The 23,057-nt window shown below is 42.5% G+C and overlaps 4 protein-coding genes and 1 non-coding gene across 6 annotated transcripts; 3 read left to right on the forward strand and 2 right to left on the reverse strand.

The window, feature by feature from the left end:
- The first annotated feature begins 9,534 nt into the window (after window positions 1–9,534).
- On the forward strand, window positions 9,535–12,037 carry LOC138180033 (barH-like 2 homeobox protein). 2 transcript variants are annotated; one of them, XM_069113453.1, is made up of 3 exons: window positions 9,535–10,268; window positions 11,015–11,345; window positions 11,414–12,037. In XM_069113453.1, the coding sequence occupies exons 1-3, from the start codon at window positions 10,202–10,204 to the stop codon at window positions 11,682–11,684; spliced, it is 669 nt and encodes a 222-aa protein (XP_068969554.1). In that variant the 5' UTR covers window positions 9,535–10,201; the 3' UTR covers window positions 11,685–12,037. The 2 variants fall into 2 exon arrangements, with proteins under 2 accessions (XP_068969554.1, XP_068969555.1); XM_069113454.1 differs by having other exon boundaries at window positions 11,018–11,345.
- Window positions 12,038–16,402: 4,365 nt separating this feature from the next.
- On the reverse strand, window positions 16,403–16,475 carry TRNAM-CAU (transfer RNA methionine (anticodon CAU)). The gene has a single exon. It is a non-coding gene; the product is annotated as a tRNA-Met (tRNA).
- Window positions 16,476–16,742: 267 nt separating this feature from the next.
- LOC138180028 (zinc finger CCCH-type with G patch domain-containing protein) lies at window positions 16,743–19,316 on the forward strand. Its single transcript, XM_069113444.1, has 9 exons — window positions 16,743–16,913; window positions 17,048–17,272; window positions 17,372–17,452; window positions 17,520–17,660; window positions 17,816–17,958; window positions 18,043–18,221; window positions 18,296–18,565; window positions 18,632–18,811; window positions 18,906–19,316. Exons 1-9 carry the CDS (start codon window positions 16,863–16,865, stop codon window positions 19,199–19,201), a joined length of 1,566 nt encoding a protein of 521 aa, XP_068969545.1. The 5' UTR covers window positions 16,743–16,862; the 3' UTR covers window positions 19,202–19,316.
- A 52-nt stretch (window positions 19,317–19,368) lies between these two features.
- LOC138180030 (box C/D snoRNA protein 1) lies at window positions 19,369–21,164 on the forward strand. Its single transcript, XM_069113448.1, has 7 exons — window positions 19,369–19,500; window positions 19,610–19,791; window positions 19,852–19,943; window positions 20,019–20,197; window positions 20,280–20,477; window positions 20,556–20,680; window positions 20,756–21,164. Exons 1-7 carry the CDS (start codon window positions 19,481–19,483, stop codon window positions 20,986–20,988), a joined length of 1,029 nt encoding a protein of 342 aa, XP_068969549.1. The 5' UTR covers window positions 19,369–19,480; the 3' UTR covers window positions 20,989–21,164.
- A 320-nt stretch (window positions 21,165–21,484) lies between these two features.
- Window positions 21,485–23,034, reverse strand: Sec22 (vesicle-trafficking protein SEC22). Its single transcript, XM_069113455.1, has 5 exons — window positions 22,799–23,034; window positions 22,455–22,564; window positions 22,227–22,387; window positions 21,986–22,132; window positions 21,485–21,908 (listed from the first exon to the last, which is right to left on the reverse strand). Exons 1-5 carry the CDS (start codon window positions 22,871–22,873, stop codon window positions 21,760–21,762), a joined length of 642 nt encoding a protein of 213 aa, XP_068969556.1. The 5' UTR covers window positions 22,874–23,034; the 3' UTR covers window positions 21,485–21,759.
- Between the last annotated feature and the right edge of the window lie 23 nt (window positions 23,035–23,057).

The following is a 23,057-nucleotide window of genomic DNA, read 5'->3' on the forward strand; positions in this document are numbered from 1 at the left end:
CGTTAACGATGACACCGGCGCAAAGGGTGTAACGGTATCATACCCTCGAGCGTGCCTAGTAATTATCTCTGCTAAAAAAAAAAAAGTTGGTGGACGATGTTCCACGAGCACCGATATAGCTAAAAGTATCACCGAGTTATCGCTCAAAAGAAACAATGTTCGCTGCCTCTTAAAACCCGGCAGCCTCTGGGCGTTTAAGTCCTCAAACCGTTCTAATTGAGGTTCCTCCTCGTTACCGCGAAAGAGTTACCGGAAACAATGGTTGGAACAAGTAGATGACAATTGCACGTAGCAAGCAAGCATCCTCCCTAACAAAAGCGTGCCTACCGGTCCTCGTTTTGGCTATCTCTCTCCGTCTCCTTCTTACTTCTCGTCTCCGCTATTGTTCCCTTGCCACCGCAACGAGCGTCAGCGTCAGGTAACGAGTAACGAAGCGTCCTTCGTGCCTCTCGAGATATCGAGACAGCTAGCCCGAAACGTTCTCTCGAATACCGGATAAGAGTAAACTTCTAGAAAACAACCGCAACAAGACCACCGAAGATTAAGTCGTTGGAAAACCACGCGAACGCTCTTCGATGCGAAACGATCATGCGACGCGTTCATCGGCCGTTTAGTTCTTCGAATTTTCTCCATCGATCGGGCACGTTCTTTCTTTGGTAGATACGGAACGTAGAATTCAGGCACGTGTACGAAGAAAGCGACGAGCGCTTCACGAGTGTTGCTAAGATTCGGCACACGGCTACTTACGAGCGGCGACAGGTCATCTCGCAATCTCAACGAAATTTTCCACGTCGATGTCATTACGCCTTTATTGATAACGATCGAACGCGAATCAAACGTTTTCCAATTAACTCTGTTTATCTACTAAGTCTTAGCGTTCGATAGCTATTTTCGAGAGCCATTATCAGCGACCTGCAGTATCGCGGCAATTTATAGACAACGCTCGTAACGCGAAAGCAACCGAGTATCCGTGCAATTACCGGCGAACATCCGTAATTATTTTAATGATCGCCACGAATCGATAGCGTCGAAAGTCTGGCCGACGAGTTTCGATTTACGAAACTAATTTAATTAGTGCTTTAAGCGCGATGCACACGGTTGCAGATAGCAGAAGGGTGATGGTTACCGGCGAGCGAGGTGTCGAGGATACGGAGGTCAGGCTTTCACGATAAAGCCATTAACGGTACAATTAGCCGTACGCTGAAATTTTTAATAGAGAAGCGAGCCCCGTGAAAAGATTTCTACCTAATTTCGCGAGAAAGGGTGAAAGAACGAAGGAAACGGGAAATCCTCGGGTCGAACGCGGTAGAGACAGAGGAGTCCGCGGAATTGCACAGAAGAAAGGAAAAAAACGAGCCGAAGCCGACTACGCGGAGAGTTACTCGCCTCTCATTTTGCTCGAGTGCACTCGCGAACGGGGAAACATTTCAATTAATTACTGCGTAATTAAAATATGAAAAAGTAGTCATTACCCCGCGTTTCCACGTCGGTTACTTGGACAACTTTCCTGCTTGTCGCTCCCCTTTCCCTGGTCCTTTCCGGTCTTTCCTTTCGTTCTCCTCGGCATCCATTCGGCAAGAATCGCTTCATCTTCCTTCCGACACGTTTGTTTCTCTCGTCTTTCGTCGCTCTCCTCCACGTCCCACCCTTTCCGCGATCCTGACTTTCGGATATTTCATTCTCCCGTTTCATTTTCCCGACACAGATAATCCGTGGGCGAGCGCGCTCGCGCGAGTGTCGCGTCCTCGTCATCACGGGCATTAATTATGCACGTGTCAGGTAACCTCCGAGTGGTTACCGGGTAAGCAGCTTGCCAGACGCGCGTCGTGTGCATCGTGTACATGCAGAAGTAAACACTTTTCCGAGACGTACTCACGCTTGACCCGTCACCGACGAACTCTTCGTCGACGATCCCGAGGCGATCTAACCGCGTCGCGTCATCTTGCCTATAGAGGTTTTCATAGAAAACCGCCAAGTTTTTCCGAGAAAAATGTAACCGGTCGAAGTACTCTTTGGCCGGCCGATAAGAAAAATTGCAACGAACGGTCAGCGGCTCGTTCGGTAGCGGCACAGTGGACTAAGCAAACCATCGACCGAAGGGGATCGGAATATCTCGATCTTATTCAACCTATCTCTTGACTTGTATCCCGCAAAGGTAAACAGAAACGCGTGAGTGGTAAATTGTAAAAAGTGAAAGATCGCATCGACTACGCATCGAAACGTGGAAAATCGGTGTTTATTCGCGTATGCGTGTATACGAGCCGAGACACGGAAGAGCGCGTTTGCATGGTATTCTGTTGCAACATAATAGCATCGAGCAAAAGGGGTCGAGCTGTTGCGGATGTGAAAATAAGCCTTAATCCGTTGTGTTAGCCCTGCCGTGAGTAGATCGCTCGTTCCGGAGAAACAGGAGTGGCTCGGTCGACGAGCCCCCGCCTGCTACACGGTGCTAACTTTTCAATCTCGGTCGAATAATCCGTCGGAAAGCCCCGCGGTTACCTCGGCAACGATCTGGCCTCTCATTGGCCCGTCGGTATTCTACCGACTCTCTCTCCCCTCTTCTCTTCACCCTTCTCTCTATCTTCTTCCAGGCTACCCTGCTGTTATCCATCTTTCGTTCCATCACCCTCTTCTAGCGATGGGACTAATTTCATTAGCGTTTGCAACCTCGTTGTCACCACCGATAGTGTCACCACCTTCGGTGTAGCGCACCGTTCTTTCTCGCGTAACCTCGTCCAACGAGAATTAGGATAAAAAGTTGCTCTCACGTTATAAAAATATACCACCTGAATCGTCTAAATCTCCAGGAAATCGCGATCGTCGAGGAAATCGCAAACGCTTTAAATTTCTCTGAAATCGAACGCGATTCTACGTCATGGTACTGCAAACACCACCAACGTTCAAATACTATTCGCAAAGTCCATGTTACTCGCGAGAATGTCGCATCCATCGCTATCCCTTTCTCCCTTAATCTATTTCGCTTCAACTTGCTTCGCCTATCTCTTTTCAGCATCTGGTATTTTACCTATCTTCTCCTGCCTGGGCGCTTCGTCTCTGTTCGCCGTGTTAGCATCCATTCGTCTCCGTTGGAGCTTCCTCTCTCGGCTCCTCACGGCGTTTCGCTGACTCTCTCCGCAAACTGCAAAGCCACCCCCTCCGTTGGTACATACCTAACCTTTAGTCACTGGTTCTCCTTGCTCCTACCGACCGGCACTCCCCGGCGCACTTAGCCCCGTGGTTAACTTCAATGAGCGGATAACAAGCCACCCCTCGACTTTGCCCTGTAATATTCGCTCGTATAAATGGACCCGCGGCTTTGTCAAATCAACTGTCGCTTGTAAACAAGCAACCCTCTCACGGCATCGATGCTTGCCGCGCGAATCTACACCGTCTTCGTGGTATCTTCGCGACGCCCTCCCGATGCCCTCCCGACGCTCTCCCGACGCGACTTTAGTGCCCATTGCCAAGCGCTGTTTCTCCTTTGAAGCCGTTTCCTAAAGATCCGAGATCCGACCTAGGAGAGTCGCCTAGCCGCTATAGTAGTTCTCTCCTCCCGTTCTTTTCTCCTTTTCGATTTCACTCGTTTCGAGATCGCCGCCGAAACTAGGTGCTATGAATCGAACGAACGATGGGAATTATCGGAGAAGAGCGTTCTCCCTAATACGTTTGAATGCGATCCGAACGAAGGAAGGAAGCTACGATTATCGAACGATTCCAGCTATTTCCCTATCTTTTGATACGCGAAATTAACGAACGATTCGAGGACCCGCACGAAAATTCACGGATTATTAATTTAAAGAGAAGAATTTTCTTCGTTTAATATCACGTGACGACGAATTATTCGTATTCGTTGCCGGTCTCGCGAGAGCATTCTCGTTTAATTCCTTAACGAGAACGCGGACGGTTTCGCTGGAATCTCGTTACAACGAGAGAAACGGGGGATGTTCTGCCGGCATCGAGGGACGTTCTGCGTCGTCTCGCCGAGTCCCGAGCATTACCGTAACGTAAACGAGCCAATCAGCTGTCTTTGTGCCGGCAATCATCCTTTGATTACACGGCACTTAGCTCGAAAACAGGGTCGCGATTCTATCGGACGATCATTTTCGTCTTTGACAAAATAGCAGGGGCTTTGGATAAATCGCGTAAAAGCAACTATCCTTGAAATAACTCGTGTACGAGCTTAACTTGGCAACTAGAAACGAAGTAAGCTCGTTAAAAAGCGTTACGAAGGTTAACTCGTCTTATTCTTTACACGTCCTTGAATCTATGCAAATGCGAAGAAACAGCGAGCGCTAGGAAAAAGTTCTCGCTGAAATAATAATCGTTGCCGTAGGCTGGAAAAAAAGAGGATTTTTGTGCTCGGTGGAATCGCGGCGTTCGCCATGGAAACACACGCGTCGAAACTCGAAAGTGGCCATGGGGTAAGAGTGCCTTGTACGAGGCACTGAAGAGTCCGCAGTTATAGGAGGCGAACAAACAGGGCCGCCTTTCAATCGTAATTGGAACCGCGGGAGCCTGACCAACGTCCGTGTTCAAGCACTCTTTTTCCCATAACCATCATTCTTCGAGAGTGTCTCCTGCTCTGCGCGAAAGAAGAAACACAATAGGCTGTATACCCAGCTACGGAATTCTGCCGAATTTTCCCCCGTATACTTCGACAAACTTTCCAATTGTTTCTACTTAGCGAATCGACATACGACGTTTCTTCGTCAACTTCTCAAATTACCGACCTCCAAACTACTTCACAAAGGATACAAATTCGGCAAGACTAATTAAGCAAACTACAATATGTAGGAGTGCTCGTTTGAAGCAACGATTATACCTTGCTAAGAAAATACGTGGTATTTTGTGTTCGCGTTCGCGTTTAATGTAACAGAAAGGCGGGTAAATCGCCGAGCTTCTGATTCTTCTTTTTGTCTCTGAAATAACGCGCCTCGGTGTCTTGGAAACGTTGCGGAGCGTTGTTAGTGAAAGACGTATAGAAACGATGAGAAGCGGCTGAAAAGGAGGGTACAAATAAATGCTGATACATTCGAGGAGAAACGAGAACGTATACACCGAGCCCTTTTACTGTCTTTAATCCATGGTCTCGTAGAAATGGACCAAGCAAATACACCCTACCGTCTTTCATCTTCCCTTTTATTCGCGTACATTTTTTCTCGAGAGGAAAACACCACGAGAATCAGTCTTTATACCATTGGTCGAGCAGCTTAAGAATCGACCGTTCTTGCGATTTAAAAAAGATGCTCGAGCAGGAAAAAAGAAAGATATCGTCGGTAAAACACGCCGGAAGCAAGGCAGATCCGATACGTGAAAACATCGAAGCATCGAAACATCGAAACATCGAAGCATCGAGTAGAATTGTTAGTCGCTATAAACAGAGTCGTTCGTTTCGATCACACCCTTTTCTTTCTGAATGGAAAACGAGCTGGCTTCCCTCTCGTTTTTCGCGAATACGGCACTGGACGATGCTGCTCCGCGCGCAGAATATTCAGATCGACAGTTATATTCACACGCGTGGTCGCACCTCAATGGATTTTGCTTTTCCCGCGATTGTTAACGATTTCGAAGCCCTCGCGGCATCGTGGTTTTGATCCGCCAACCCCTTCTACCCCTCCCATCCTGGACTCGCGACTCGCTCTTCGGCTCTCACTGTTCTAAATCGCTTCACCGTGATCCCCTTCACTGTTTTTTTTATCCGTATTTACCAATTCGTCTCGACTCGATCGCGACTATCTATTATTGATAATCATTCGGACTCGGTAACTTTCGCCGGATAAAACTTCGCTTCGTCTCGTTCGCGCCAACTTGATTCACACTCGCGCACCTTCCACGGCAACAAAACCTTTTCTCGAATAATTACGACGCTTTGTTCTGCCCGGTGCATCCGATATTGTGTGAAAAGTAATCGACGCGCGAATTTTAGTAGATAAGTAGGCTCTCGTAGGAAGACACAGGAAACTTTTTATTAAATACTATTGGGAAATAAAAAAAGATGAAAGAAATTACGTATTATCGTATTGTAACGGTAAAACTTTATTCTTACGATAGATTCTGATATCACGGAAACACGATCGAAGCAACACGTTGGTATCAAAAATTATCGAATCGTACCCTATCGTAAGCGGACCCTTAAGTCCGAATAAATGTTTCTCGTAAGTAGTCGTTCCATTGGCTTCGATATTATGTACGAATTCGTTAAGAGAACAAGCGTACTTGCTTCGGCAAGTACGTGTACCAGACAAAGATAATTAAATACAAGTCAATAATTGATTTAAAAAAAGGTATACATAGATAAATTATCTCGTCAATGCGCAGATAAATGCGAGTAAAATAAGTAAATCGTAATGTAATTTTCTTCCGTCGAGGAGAATGGAATATTTTAGAAATCTTCTTAATTCATAATTTTACTTCTTTCTTACATTTAGATTCCTCGCATATTTTCTCACATTCTGCGTTCCGTTATTTACTCGTAGTTACCGTATATGATGGCTCGTTCATAAAAGTCGTAGCACAGCAGTGCCAGTCTGGTATAAGTTGCTCTTTTATTATCGTCGCTATTAAATTTCTATATTGTACATGGATGCATACGTACATATACATTTATCTAAAAACTGTTATTTTCCTGTTTGTAATACAATACCGCTCGATGGTATTTTATGTAATAATTACCTTTAGTCTTATTAATGATCTAATTTTTTCAATCCATTTCTATCTTTTTTGCTTTTATTGTCACGGTACAAATCCTTACGAGCCGCCGCTGCCAATGTACATATCACGAGTTTAAATACGTGTATCAAACCCACACGGTATTAACGATTATTATCGTACGCTCGTCGGATTTACACTTTAATACCAAGATACACGTAAGTCGCCATACACGCTAGGTTATATTTAGTCTTAAATCACACATAGATCATCAAAAGTATTTGATTCAGCATCGTAGTAATAATAACGTAGGATTTTTCCTTTTTCTAACTCGTACCATACCAAAGACTAACTATGTAATTCCCATGCTGTATCGCACGATACAATACTCGAGTGCTGGAGCATTTTGTCTAGCGTATAAGGTTTTTATTTGTTAACTTTTGTCCGTTATGTTTATTGCAACTCCTTGCAAATAGCATTATGTTTTTTTTTTTCTTGACAGGATAAACGTTCCTTTTCGAAAGAAGAAGATATACCGCAATTAGAACGATTTGGTACGTGTATTAAAATTGGCACGGTATATGCGACGGTACATTCGATCGGGAAAATCGAAGATGACGCGCAAAATCTTTTACTATTTCTATCCAACAATTTCTAACTTTTATACAAATAGGCGATGATACACTTTTTACCAATAAATCAGTATTGTTTTTTTTTTTTTTATACCGCTGTATACACATCACGGTACGTATTACGAGATTAAACGAATCAAAGCATATTATTTGCATAGCTATTACGTACGTCGTTCATTAGGTAATCTTGATACGCAGCGGGAAGTGTAATTGAACGTGTTTCTATCTCTGATCTGTGATCGTTCCCCCACAAGATCGGAAAGACAAATTCACCCCGAATCGAATCCTATTTGTCCAACGCGGCCAGAGGTGGCTGCATCCAGATGAAATTTCGCGTCCCAAAGGGGAACAAATATTGCAAATTACCGATAACAATCAGCCGACAAGGGGCGGTGATTTCGAGGTAATTCGAATCAAACCCTCCGCTCTAATTTCCATTGATTTATTTCCGTTGTCTAAATCGCGACAGATGCGATCAACCGTGCTACTCTCTTGGCGCAAGAAATTACTCGGTTAAAATTTATACAGTGCCCTCGTTAATCACACATACACGAACATACGCGTGCATATAATCGACGACACAGTTTCAAATTCGATAATTAACACCTCTGAAGCGAGATATCGGAGGAAACAGGGACGATTGTTATTCCAATTCGATCGGAGGAAGCTCGGTGTCGCGTTAAAAATCGTCCCGCGAAGAGCCGCTAATCACCAAAATTATCACGAGCATCTTTGTTTTCGCAGCTCAACGCCACTCGATTTATCCCGCCTTCATGCATTTATTCCGGCGTTTCCGCGATTCCGAGGTCCTTTTTCAGCGAGCAGCACGAAGAAGACGGCCAGCCGCTTTGCTGCCCCTTGAATTAATTCCCTGCATACGTTAATCTTAATGAATTCACAAACGCGCCCCATCGTGTCCGACTCTAGGGGCACATCGGCGAGGGTTCCGCTTACAGGTGCCAGCACGCAAACTCGAGGCCACGAGGCGAGCCATTAAAATACCAGCCTGTATACACGCCGACTCTCCTTCTTTCTGCACGTCGCATTTATGCGACGCCACGCGACGTCGCGTTGCCGAAAATTGCACGACCGCCCCCCCCCTCCTTTCTTCTTACGTTTCGTCACCGGTCGATAGACTAAATATTTATTTATATACTCGTTATAACGAGACCCTTTCGGACGATATTCGAAAGAAAGATGATTTTAAACAAGATATCGCGATAGTTGTTGCGATTGAAAAGCACTGTGACTTATTAAAATTTATTTTTAACGGAATTACAAAGACGCGAAAGTGCATAGGAAAAGAGAGATCGGGGAGAGACGATGGAGGAGAGTTTCGGGGAATTCGTTAATTAAGCAATGCGAAAGGAATAGAAGGTTGGCGTGCTATTTGCGGATGTAAAAGGGCTGGCTGTGTACATAGGTGCGGCGCACCGCGTGTTTTTATTCTAGATCGACGAGAATTCAGCGTGGATGATTTTGCAGGACGCGAAATATTTAGGTATAGAAAGCAGTAGATGCGGGACCATAGAGTCGCAGGAATACCACAGGAAGATAAGTAGCGACGCGGTGAATAGACTAACGGGGCGCTGCAAAAGCCGAGAACGAAGAAAAGGGAGTGAAAGGGGATAGGCGGTGTCGAGGATTGGTGGTTTTATGCATCATGCATATTTACGCTCACATACTAGCTGTAGAAGATGACGAAGCGGGCCGGCGAGGGTTCGGCAAATTGCGAGCACCGTATTTATGCAAATGCCTGCGCATTCGCGTTGCACCTTGCGCCACCTTCTTTACCGATCTTTCACCCAGCAAATTGACTTCGTTAGAATCTGCTCCGAATCTTGCTCGAATTCTATACGTTATCGGAGGAAAAAAAGGAGCCACAAAGGGAGAAGGAAGAGGGAAGGATAAAGTCAACGAAGAAACGGAGAAACCACGAAACTCAGATAGATAGAAATATCGCGTAGAAAAATGGAAAATCGCGTTGCCAGATTTGTTTGGGATTTTCTTTTTTGCCGGCGGTGTTGACTCGCGGCGCGGAAAAGCCAGAGCCGGAAAAGGGAAAAGGGAGCGCAGAGAGAAGGCGAGAAAACGCGACCGTTAAGCCGCCCCCGGGGAGAACAATCACGATATCGCGGCGAGCGACGCGTTCTCTATACCAGGAGAAACGTTTCACATCCAATTTGTTCCTCTCGTTTCGCGGTAATCGCTCGCCAATGACTTTCTGCCCCTCGTTCCCTCCTTTTCGGAGTTCGATGCTCGTCAGGCCGTACGCTTTTCACGAAGCGTGCACCGAGATCCTGCCACCCACGAAGCCGTTCGGTTCTCGTTGCACCTCGTCCGTGTGTTTCGTAAGGGTTGTGTCGCTGGAGCCAACCCCCTTTGCGCAAGCCGCTTTTCATCGACCAATCGACGTCGAGCCGTCGCGACTTCCACCCCTCGACGTCGAGTTAGCTCGACCAATCGGCTAGTCGCCGCGGACACGGTACGGGGGTGGCGTAGCGCTACCACCTCCAAAATGGCTGCGAAATCGCGCGAGCATTAGACAGTCCGTTCAAAATAAACGGGCGGATTAATTGGAGCGGGGTGGCGCGGGGCTTGTTCGACGCAACCCCAGGCCTAACCCGCGTGGTAACTCTTCCTCCACCCCCACCTTGATATCCAGCAACGTGCGCCTGTCAAGGAGTATGACGACGATACCAGGCTCGGACAGGCACATCCGGTCATCCCCCGTGATCCTCGACGACGCAGAACGACGCCGAGCGTCCACACGTTAGCATGAAACTCGACTCGTCCGTAACTGAGGTGTTCTCGCGCCGACAAACGTTTCCGGCTCAGCTGGTTCGCGCGCTCCTCTTCCTCTAAGCGGAATCGTTGTTTCCCACGGTCGTTTCGTTCGTTTTTCTCGTCAAGGTGTAACGATGCAGGAGCACAAGTCGTTTCTTATAAGGGATCTTCTGGGGGATGTTCTGTCCGAGCGGGTGCACGGTGAGTTTAATCGTACAAATCGCCCCTTCTTCGGTCTATAGTGTCGTTCTTTAAATATCATCTGTATACGCGGAATCTTTGCGCCACGTATAAATAATCTTATCGTCTTTTTTCTCGCGCGATTTTTCTTCCAGAAAATCGAGATTTCTCGAAAAAAAAAAAAGAAAAAAAATTAAGCAAAGAAGTTTGCAGCGCGCTAACGAATCCCTGACTCGGTTCGAGGCTGAGTAATTAAAAAGTCAAGATTTTTATTGTACGCGATAGCGGTCGCGTGGCCTGTCGCCAGGATTCTCGTTACACGGTATCCCGCAGAGCGGCCCTATTAATTTTAGCCAAGCGCCCCGACAGGGTAGCGCCCCATTATCGACGATCCTACAGATGGTCCGAGCTGCGGAAGGATTCGTTAGCTCTCGTTAGTGCGAATTTTCATCGTTCGTCGTCGACGATTATCGCGTCCTGCTGCGTCTCGACGCCTTTATTGGCCAATCACGATCGGACACCGACCGTTCTTGTAATTGAGATCGTTTACCGTTAACCAAAAGCAATCGCGATCGTCCGATCAGCCGAGGATTTGCCGGCATTGTTCGGGTAATAGGCTTTGAATCTACTTTTCGGCTAATGGGAACGCAGCAGAACGCAGATCCGACGAGATTGGATTGGATTTCGTGGAATTTAGTTCGTGTAACAACTGGCGCGTGTAATTTGACTCGTGCACGCGCGTACAACTAAACGTTACGTTATTTCAGAAGATTCGGAGGACGATTCTGCCGTACATTCCGATTCCGAGGACACGATCGACCCAGGAAGTAGCCCTTGCACTCGACTGGAGAGTCCTCCGCCGGCTCTGTCGCCATCGCCGGCACCAGCGACTTCCGGCAAGTCTTGCGGCACGACGAGCGGTCCTCCAAGCGGCAGAAAACCCAGAAGAAGGCGAACGGCATTCACCCACGCTCAACTCGCTTATCTGGAACGAAAGTTTCGCTGTCAAAAGTATCTGAGCGTGGCGGATCGCAGCGACGTCGCCGACGCGTTGTCGCTGTCCGAGACGCAAGTGAAAACCTGGTACCAGAACAGAAGGTCGTTTTACTTTTACTTTTACGGCTATCTCGTTCGACAATTCGTTGAAACGCGACTTTTTGCCACAGAACGAAATGGAAGCGACAGAACCAACTGCGACTGGAACAACTTCGACATCAAGCTACGGTGGAAAAGGAGCTGCTCGTGCGAGGAGTAGGACTCCATCATGGCAGCATAGACGCTTATTGTCCGCCTTACAACGCTCAGACCCAAACGCAGAGTCATCCGCCTCCACCGCCACCGCCGCCGGCGCCGTCCACCGCTTCCACGGCCGCGTTTCTCTCCACGGCTGCAGCCCTCTTCCGAAACGTCACTTACGTTCACGGATGTCCCCTTTAACCCGGCCGAACGCCGCGGTTTCAGGATCGTTTCTGCCTTCTGGCCGCCGGCGTCGGCAGCCCTTCTCTCTTCGAAACGTCCGCTCCGGACGATTCCGAACCACCGGTGGAACCACCATCGCCGATGGATCCGATCGGACCTCGATGTGCCCGAACTCCCGATCGTGAATCGCAATGGTTCGCGGCAGTCGCTGTTCTTTTCCGTCGAATTCTTCGGCCTGCGTTTCGCTACATCGAACGTGCGCGCGAAAAAAGTCTCGCGACCGCTAGTTCGATCGTATCCTGGTACAAAACATCACGCGCTACTACCTCCGATACAGTGAAGTGCGCGTGAACCACGAAACGCGGATGTAAACGCGGATGTAAACGCGGACAAGGAAAATCTCGTTCGCGGTAATCGTTTCAGGAGTTCTTCGCCACTCCCTTCCTGGGATGGAACTCTTCGAAGATTCCGTGCTCCGCTTTGGAGTTGTTTCTGAGAGTTAATTCCTGCATGCGAAACAGTGTACATATGTAATTACGAAGTTGGTCGGTAGTCGTAGTCGCTTTGTTTTCGTTCGCGACGACGAAAGGGGAAGGGATGAACGAAACGATATCGGAAATCGAGGTGTTGCGAGGATCTGTTTCCATCGTTCCACGAACTTTCGCCTGTTCCAGTTTAAATAAGAACAAACCCGTAATATTCAGGTTCGGAAACATGTTCCTTTTACTCGGAACGAACGAAGAAATCTAGTTGAGTCGATAGCGAGTCGAATTCCGTAGATGTGTCATAGGATCTTAGGTAACTGTAACCGGGAAACGGGCGAAAACGACGTTTACTAGGACGCGTCCGATGCTCCGCGGTACAACCGTTTTCCCCTGTTTCCCGCAATCACTGGCCAATTTTCACTTAGAGATCTAGTTCGCTAACGTTCACCGCTGATAATCCATCACTTTCTCCAGTTAGTCGACGATTTTTCGTCAACCGATGAATTCTTGTAGATAAATAAATTATTATCGAACAAAAACACCGCCTTGTAATTGTTCCTTTCACGCGCCACGCAGTTGCTTTCGTTCTCAACGATATCGATCAAGGTTTCCTCTATTCTCGTCCGTTTTACTTTTTCTTTTCACGCTGTGGTAAACATCGAGATTACCACGACGAATCGAGAGTAGATCAACGGGGAACGACAGTTGTTTTTCCGTCCGTCACAGACGATATCGCGAAAGAACGTGCGCACACGCGGAAACGAAAATCGGGCTTTTTTATTTGGACAAACGGCAACAGTAACGAGCCCCGTATCGGGAAGACCAATTCGCGCGTGACAATGGGCACGTGGCCAGAAACAACGATTCGCAATCCCCGGCAGAAAGTAATTGGCTGAAACCGATACAAGTCGAGTGGTGCTGGCACTCGTGGCTGGAATTGGCTGGCGGATTTAATTGAACGGAATCGACGAGAAAGAGCGAGAACGAGTATATACCTGTGCGAGAAAGCGTGCAAAAGAAGGAGAAGGACGAAGGAAAAGAGAAAGATCGCGGAGAGAACGGTCGCGATCGTCAGGATGATTTTTTCGTCAGCCGATCGCGGACTCTATCGTTAATTGGAGAAAAAGTGAGAAGAACGAGAGAGAGAGAGAGAGGGAGGAATGGAGAAGAGGAGAACGAAAAGTGCACGATCTCTTTACACGGATGATTAGACTGCATTAAGCGAATTTCGAACGATCTCGCGTAACGACGTCGTTAATCACTCTCCTTTGGTAGCGTTGGCGAACGTTATCGAAAGACTCTCCACGGGAGATCGAATTTCTCTGAAACGATTCTCTTTGATTTTCTTCGAAATCGAACGGCGAAATCCTAAGAAGTCGCGGTGTATCGCGACGAGATGAATGGAAGCATAATTGGGGGAAAAGGCGCGTGGAAAGTTCAAAGGATTCGTGAAGCGCGCAAGGACGTTTCGTTTGATAAGAAGAAATTGTTGCGCGACGACGACGACGAGTCGTGCAACCACGAATCGTCAACTTTCTCTCGTCGAGTTACGCCGCGAAAACGACGAAGAAAAAGGGAAGGGAAGCCGGAATGGGAGACACGCTTCTTTCGGGTTCATTCAGAACGAAATAAACCAGCAGACCTTCCGCGTCTGGACGTCGAATAATAAAAAAGAAAAAACAGAGACACATCTAGCCGAGCGTGAAATCACGCGAGTGAAGGAAGAATTCTTGCCACGCTCGTCCCCCTTTTTACCTCTTTCTGCTTCTCTCCGTTCGCCGCGAGCTTGCCGTGCCGTGGATGAAGCCGGGAATCTCTCACGCGTAATTACTTCGCTATAATGAATCGGATATTATTCGTAATAATTTTCTGCCACGCGTATTGTCCCCGACGACGTCCCACGAACGCTTCTAATTTCGTCTCTTAACGCGTTCTTAAGTGGACCCGCGTGTCGCCATCACCGCGACACATCTCTTTCAAGAGAAATACCTGCTTCTTCGAAAGCTCTTTCGCGTACGAACAAATTTCTGAAACGAGTCTAATGAGATTTCTCAGATAATTGGACGATCGGAAAAATTATAAAATAATTGGTTCGACAAACGAACATAGAATTATCGCGTTATATACATATAGACGAAGATTCGAGTACGTTCGAGTGCGTTTGAATCGTGTAAACGGCCGTAATTTACTCGTGGATCACTGGCTCGATTCGAATCGTCTATTCTCTATTGAAACGGCCGCGATAAAGGATCCTCGGTGAATCCCGCGCAAAGGAGTCGCGTACGCAGGGCCTCGAACGAGATATCCTGGGATAAGAGAGAAGTGGCGTCGCGTGCACTCGGCCACGTGCGTATTGTCGTTGAGCGAATCGTGGACGCGCGTGCATACGTGCGTAAGTCGTGTTGGCACTTGGACACGCGCTTCTTATCCCTCTTCGGTTTACGATGCGCGTCTCCCTCCTGCCCGACCGAGAACGGCGTCGTTAAATACTTCAACGGGGGGCCTCCCTGCGTGTCTTCGAAATCGTTCCTGCTCTTACATACACCTTTGAAACCCGCACCCTCTCGCCTATAACCACGTGCCTTTTAACGCGATTCTCCCGATCGGTGATTAACGGTATCTCCGATATCGTTCTACCGACGACGAGCAGAAAAGACATTCCTTGCTTACGAGAAAAGGCCGAATCATTCTAGGATACACTGTTATTTCCAAGACTGTGAAAATCGGCTAGATGGGAAAAGACGTAGTCGAGAAAGCAGAACCTCGTTTAAAATGGAAGCAAAGGGTAGGCGCGGATGCCGATAATAAACAAGGACGAGTAAAGGGGCGAGGCGAACGCCGAAAGGAGGAGCGAAATTCTTTAGAGGGAAAAAAAAACGGCGGAGTAATTGCTGGAGAAACCGAGGAAGAGAGGGAAATGGAGGAGAGTAGCGAAAAGGGATCGTGGCTCCGTTGGTGGAAGGCAAAAAGCAGAAGTAAAAGGAGTCGACTGTGACGAGGCTAGCGGAGGAGAATGGGGGGAAAGATGGAATCGCAAGAAGCAAGGATGAGCGGAAAAAGAGAGGAGGACAGAAAACGAGAAAGATAAAGGCGAGAGCGATGGAGGGTGCAAGGTGCAGGGTGCAGAGTGTACGCGGGCAGGGCCGAGTGTAACGAAGCTCCGACTTTTTAATTGGAATATATTCAGAAAGCGGAACGCCTTTTCATCGCGGGACTCGATGCACTGAATACGGCCTGAATCAACGCGGAATCAACCGCGCTTGCAACGAGCCTGCTGTGCACCTGCAAATCGGGCCGCGTCTCTGCATTTATACGTAACGGATGCATAGCAGCCGCATAAAATAACCCGCGAAAATGCGGATCCGGCTCTCTTCTCCCGACCAACATTCTCCACCTCTTCTCCTGTTTTTTTACCACGGCTCGCCGATATCCGCCAACGTATAATCACCCTGAAAATACGATAAGCGCGACACGATCGCATCCCGGTCTACTCGTTCTATCCGAATTGCTTTTCATTCCCGAATGTCAAAAATTGCTTCTTTTTCCAATATCGTTCCTCGAGAAACTTCTAGGCTCGAAGATTTTGCAAACTGAGAGCTAGACGTTTCTTAAGCAAAGGCCATCGATCTAACTTTTCTAGATTCGAGTAGATTTTCAAAACAACATGCTATCGTCATTTAACGCGTCGATATTCGTTCGCGTTGCATGGCAGGAACAAGCTAGTCGAACACGATGCAACCGTGCGTCGCTTTCGATGGATTTATTCCAGCGGAGGGGTCGCAACACCTATTCACCGTGTAAAGGTAGAGGCTATGGCAGCTTCAATTTAATGGGCTGTTTGCTTGCAAATTGTGGTATTGCTAAAGGGCAACAAACAATTCACAACTCGTTTTAACTACCGCATTTCAATTCCAAGAAGCCTCAAGTCCCTCTGGCAAGTGTTACATTTACATAATTGTCTCTTGCTCCGTTTCCCGTTCGTAAAACCGCGCGTCTTTACCCTCCACGACGCTTATTTCTCTCATCAACTCCTTATACATATTTTCTATATACCTTTTTTAACAATTTAGTACCTATAAGAGTGTCACTCTCTTAATATTTCTAGCAATTCTTTCCGTCAATCTAAGAGCAACGAAAATTCTAATCTTTATTATTTGAAAATAGTATATTTTTATTCGTAGTTAATTTCGATTATATCGATATGTAAAATAACATAGCATTCGTTTTTCTTTCATATTTCAAAAAAATAAATGCCCCGGGTGAGGATCGAACTCACGACCTTAAGATTATGAGACTTACGCGCTGCCTACTGCGCTACCGAGGCTTCGTAAGGGTGGTTTTACTTAGTATATTTTTACGATATCTTTTTAATCGCATTAAAATTATGTTAAATACACTAATATTATAAATTTATCTTCTTAACGTTTTGTACTCATCGGTATTACATATGTAAAAGGAATGTAAAATTATACATGTAAATGTATTTCAAATATCAGAATACGATTCATGACAATTTGATCAAGATGTCGCCACATAATGGATATTAGGATTTAGGGTCTTTAAACTAGGGCTTTTTAATATTGGTAGTGATACAATCGTTAAATTCTAGAGTACGGAAGGACTCTGAATGTAAACTGTCAAAACAGTTTTTGTGAGATCTCTTTTTCAAGAACTTCTAAATCAACGCAGGGGTAAGACAATATAGGGTAATATGACAGATACTGAAAGTTTACGAGAAGCAATTGCACAATACGAACAACAGGTATGAATTGCTATTTCATCGACGTTGTACAAGGAAACCGTATAACCTTTCGAATAACTCGTATACCTACTTCATTTTTTAATTAATGGAGTACGCTTAATTTTTCTGTTCTAAATATCGTTTTGCCATACCAGCTAGCTCAAGTTCAAGCGACTTTGTCCGTGACTACGCAAGAAGCGGATAGGGAGAATTTATTAAGTTTACAATCGGACATACAAGAGCTTATTGCTTTAACAAAAAAAAGTCTACAAGGTGTTGAAACTTCTAGCGAAGATTTAGACGACGACGATGATGATGACGATATCGACGATATCGACGATATGGACGATCCGTTGGAAAAAGAATATGCCTTATTCAAGGTGATCTTTCTTTCAACGAGCAAATTATTAAAGAAAAGAAAAAGATGGAAACATAAAAGATCCAGCAAAGTAATATTTCGTTCTATATAAATTCATTAGGCGGAACTGGAGAAAACTTCCAACGAATCTCGGAGTAAAGAGCCGGATAAACAAGATGACGGAGCTTCAAATAACATAGAAGTCAGTACGCAAGTATTCTGTATGGCATAGAAATGACACAATTATACGGTGGAAGTTCATCTTGTAGGATGAGTTGAGGCAGCTTGAAGGCATGAAATGTCGAGCTCCCCATGGTAGCAGTTGGGGTGGCATTGGTTATCATAATGCTATGATATGTTCTGTTTATCAGAATGACAGCACAGAAATAAAAAATATGCAAGATATAAAGGTAAGAAAAGAATTAGATCGAAAATTACAATTACATCTAAGTTAATCGCTAATTCCAATGTATCCTTCTAACAAAGTCAGCAGGGAACAGATAACTTCCTTTATCTACATCCATATTATGTAATTCTAAGGATTTATGTATATGCTATTATCTAGGTCAGGGTATTTTTTCTAAATCCAACGCATAAAGAAATGCTTCCGTGTCCTTATTATTTGGATGGGAAATGTAAATTTTCTGACGAAGATTGTAGATTTTCGCATGGAGAATTGGTGCCATTATCTAGTATACAAGAATATAGGTAAATGAATCTGTTGATACTCGATAGCACAAAACAATCATAGATAGACAGTACAAAAATCAACAGCATGATATTTATTTGCAGAGAACCAGATTTTCAAAGTATAAAGATGGGTAGTAGGGTATTGGCAAAGCAAAAAAATCAATTATGGCACAGGTGCATCGTATTAAAAATGCCAGAAAAAGAAGGAGATGTTTTCAGAATTAAATTTGAAGCAAACGGTAATATCGTAGAAGTTTTCTTACAAGATCTTTTACCGCTTGGTACGTATCTTGCAAAGTAATTGTATATTCGAGTTTTATTCTTTCACATTTATTTCACTTTATTGCTGTTATAGACGATGCTGATTTGGAAATGTCAGATACGTCTGAAGACAGCGACGGTGAAAGTGACTCAACGGAGTATCCTAGAGAAGAAACAGTTCATAAATCTCTTCTCACGGTCGAAAGCAACACGCCGTTAGGAAATTGGGAAAAACATACGCGCGGGATAGGTAGCAAATTAATGGCTCAAATGGGATATGTAGTGGGCACTGGTCTTGGAAAGTATTCAGATGGCAGAATAGAACCAGTTGAAGCAACGGTACTGCCAGCTGGTAAATCTTTAGGTATGTATATTTTGTATCATTGTTTCTATCTATAAATGCTTTGTATATGAAAAAATGTGGTTTTAGATCATTGTATGGAATTGCGAGAAAATGCCGGAGGGGATGAAAATTTATTTTCCGTAGAACGTAGAATGCGAAAGCAACAACAGAAGTTGGAACAGCAAAGACAAAAACAGTATCAGAGGGAAAAAGAACGAGAAGAAAACAATGTGTTTAATTTTATAAATGCTACCTTGGGTGATAAACGTACGTCTAAGAAAATTTTATTATCACTAGATATTATCTCTACCATTTATTATTTATCATTTAGTATATGTTATCTCTAAATAATTTTTTGCAGCTAAATCGGACGCAAGAAATATTTCAAAAGGTAAAAGTAGCCTTAAAACAGAATCAAATCGACAACTAAACGTAGCAAGTTTCCAAATTGGAGAAAATATATTAAGACTGGAAAGAGAATCGGCAAAATTGAAAGAATCATTGTCAAGGCATACAAAAGGAAGTGTTCATTATAATAATATTGTAATGAAGTATAATGAGAAACAGAAAGAACTTGTTGGTTTAAGAGCATCTGAAAAAAGTATTGCTGCTGAACAAGATCAACGAAAGAACAGAGCTAAATTATCAATATTTTGATGTACATACGTTTACAATTTTAACTTTCTACAAGAAATTAGCTTATGTATTGTATCTATTAATTATTATGTGTAAAAAAAAATATAAATGAATAAACCTTATAATATAACATTAATTAATAATTTTTGCGTATCGTATACGATTAATTTTATATCTCTGTAGTAATAGCTATATGATTCATTTAGTATACCATTCTATGTAAGTTTAGTACAACAGTTTGTACTTTACTTTGCTTGTCTGTCAATAGATTGCCTTGTCTATTGACGCGGGTACTCCAACATGGCCACATTCAGTGACAAGTACGACATTTTTTAATTATTAAGATAGTTACCGTGTTCTAATGATACTCATGTTGATTAAAAATTTTCAGTTTTTATAAATATGGACTAAAATTGATATTATTCACAGGCTCGAAAATTGTGAGGTATGTGGTGGAAATAAAGCAAAATACACGTGTCCAAAATGTGAGGTTAGAACTTGTTGTCTTCAGTGCGTAAACATTCATAAAAAAGAACTGGAATGTGACGGTATTCGAGACAAAACAAAATTTATACCGTTAAGATCATTCACAGATTTGGATGTTTTAAGTGGTAAGCTCTGTGAATCGCACAAATATTCATCGTAGTTCTTTGAAAATAATTATTTTACAGATTATAGGCTTCTTGAAGAAGTTGGTAGAACAGTTGAACAATTGAAAAGAGATCCATTAAAAAAATGTACACGACAACTTAATCTACCAATGGTTTGTTAAATTATTTATCTTATTTCTTCCACGACATGACATACGATGCTTATATTATAACCATTATCTTTATAGCATCTGAATAAACTAAAAACAGCTACATTTAAGAGGAATGTTAATTTGCAATTCATGCCACAGCATTTTAGTAGACACAAAAATAATACGACATATTTAAATTGGAAAACTAGTGAATTATATTGGAGAATAGAATGGATTTTTCCTCAAGCAGACTGCACAAAATGGGTCACAGAAAGGTAGAACTCCTCTTTTTACATTGATACAATATGTATATTATAGTTAATTTCACTGATAATAATAGTATCGTAATAATTATAGGGCTCTAGAATCCACAAGATTATCACTGCTTATAGAAGAGATCTTAGATCCCACTAAATCTGTAGAAAATAAAAATGATATAGAGGAATTAAATTTAAGAATACGTTTAAATGAGAGACTACAATTTTATCAGGCTGCAGGTTTATCTGGAATAAAAGTTCTTTTAAAGGCAGAAAAAGTTGTAAAATCAGACTTAAAGTAAGTACACTTAATTCTGTATTCTGAAATTCAAGTAAAATGTAACTAAATTGTGTTTTATTACTGCAAAATATCTAGGTTTTATGAATTGGATATTAGGCTTTCTTTAAAGGAAAATTTAGAAAATAAAACCATAATTGAATTTCCAACAATATATATAATTCTAAATGATCATTCATATATGTATGAAATTATAGATACTGGTATGTATTTTATGCATAATTCTTATTGTTTTTAAGCTTACAATCAATTTCAGAATATATTAAATAATATTTCAGATGACGAAGATACAAATGCTTCAAAACATAAAGCTAATAATCACAATGCATCAAGGAGGAGGAAAAGAACATACAATCAGACAAATATGAAGGAAAAAACAAATTCGACTGTAAATTATTTTTTTAATTCTGAATTCTCAGGATCTGATGAGGAAAAATCAAATGATGATCGAGAAAGCAAGCGTTTATCAAATTTCAATATACCCGATTATGATGAATTAATTAGAATGTAACAATAATAGAACACAAGGTATTTTGTACGTGTAAAAAGTTTTTCAAATAAGTGACAATGATTTTCCTCGCGTGAATTTAGGTGGATGTACAAATTCAATTTTTTTTTATTGTAAGTACGATATTTCAATAGAATGATTCAATTGAATCACGTATAAATAGAACAATATTAATGAAAGTTAAATTCTATTGTTACACCTTCATTGATTCCCCATCCAGAGAAGTAAATACATAAACATTTATGTTCCAGAGAATAATACAATCACAAGAATAAATAAAACTAATTTGTTCTTACTGTAAATTATGTAAAATAATATGTCTAAATAGTAAAATACAGCTTTAAATATGAATGTAATATTAATTTCCTTGCCTTATAAATAAAGTAATAAGAATAAAATAATTTTTAATATAACAATAATCATGACTATACATATTGTCTTACTTGTTAGAGGATATCTTTTACTAAGCCGAAGTAAAGATGGTCATACATTGTCTTAATTATGTAGAAAATCATTATATTTACTGTATGACAATATATGGAACAATGTCTTGAATGGTATGGGTATCATTATATTCCGTGCGACTAGCTTTTGCCTGAATACAACATATGTACATTGTTTCCAATTTCAGTTGAATTTAAAATTTAGATACATTATGTGAAAAAGTAAGTTCACAAAAAAAAAAAATACTTGCTAATTTTGGAAAAACAATATGATGAGAAACATTAATTGTCTTTACATAATTGTAACCAACTTCTCAAATAGATTGAGAAACTAAAGAATAAAAAAGTATAGCAGGAAGACCAAAAACGCAACAAGTCCAGCCACAGCTTTCACATACATGGACTTGCTATTTAAATGAGTTGCATCCTTTTTATATTTTTGTGATAACATAGTCAAATTTTGTGTTTTAGTGTCTAACTCTGCAAGATAAATGATAATTGAGTAAAATGTATTCAAGTAAGAAATTTTGTTTAAATATTTATTATTATACTATTACCTGAAAGAACTGTACCCCTTTGCAAGACATCATCTATATTTTGAACCATGATTCTTTGCACATCCTGTAGTTGGCTATTGAGTGCATTCATATTTCTTCTTGATCTACCATCCAAAAAAACTTTCTTTGCTTTTTGGATGTATGTATCTAAGAAAATAAACATTGTATTGAAAACAAGCATTGTATGAAAGTACTACACAAATTAGATTACGTAAAAGAAAAGAAGAGGAAAAATACATACTGAATTCAATAAAACTGTAGGGCCTAGTAACTGTATTGACATGTTTACCATATGACGAATGAAATTCTTGTGCTATATCTTCAAGATAATTATATACGGCCCGTTTACTGTAGTTTTTTTCACACAATACCAAATAACATACTTCATTTTCAATTAAATAACTGCAAATGGAAATAACTGATAATTTATCATTACATAATTTATCAATTACAACATGAAAAAACTTACTGGAATAAATATGGACCTGTTTCTATGGTACATCTAGCTGGAGACTGTGGTTCTAATCTTCTAAATAACATTTTTGCCTGGTTCTGATATTCTAAAATTCTTCTCTCGCTCTACAAACCATTAATTAATTATTAATTATTTGTAACTAATCAATAAACAAAAAATCTTACATTTTAACAAGTAAAATTGATATATTTTTACATATTATTGTAAATAATTGTGTATGAATTAATTAAAAGTCATATAGTTATATAGAAAAAAGTCATGTAAAAAGATAGAACTCATATAATAATAATTTTCAAATTCGATCATAAATTGACGTTTCATCGTAACAGATTTCTAACCTGTTCATCTTCTTGCATCGTGGCTGCCAGTGGCAAACCATCTGCTATCCTCGCAATCATTGTTAATAACACCATTTTGATAAAAATCAATTACTCTTGTCACCGAAAATATAGAAAAAAATAATGAAATCTTTGCAAAATAATCGTCTCTTCACCACCTGCGATCCATTTACGCAAAACTGGCCACGGTGTGACCGATTCATCAAATGTCCACTCCTGGCATACCACGTCACGTCGGCAGTCACTGTGGAACACTCCG

The sequence above is a fragment of the Bombus flavifrons genome, chromosome 5 (genome assembly GCF_040668555.2).
Source record: "Bombus flavifrons isolate JBK064 chromosome 5, iyBomFlav1_principal, whole genome shotgun sequence".
Lineage (NCBI taxonomy): Eukaryota > Metazoa > Arthropoda > Insecta > Hymenoptera > Apidae > Bombus > Bombus flavifrons.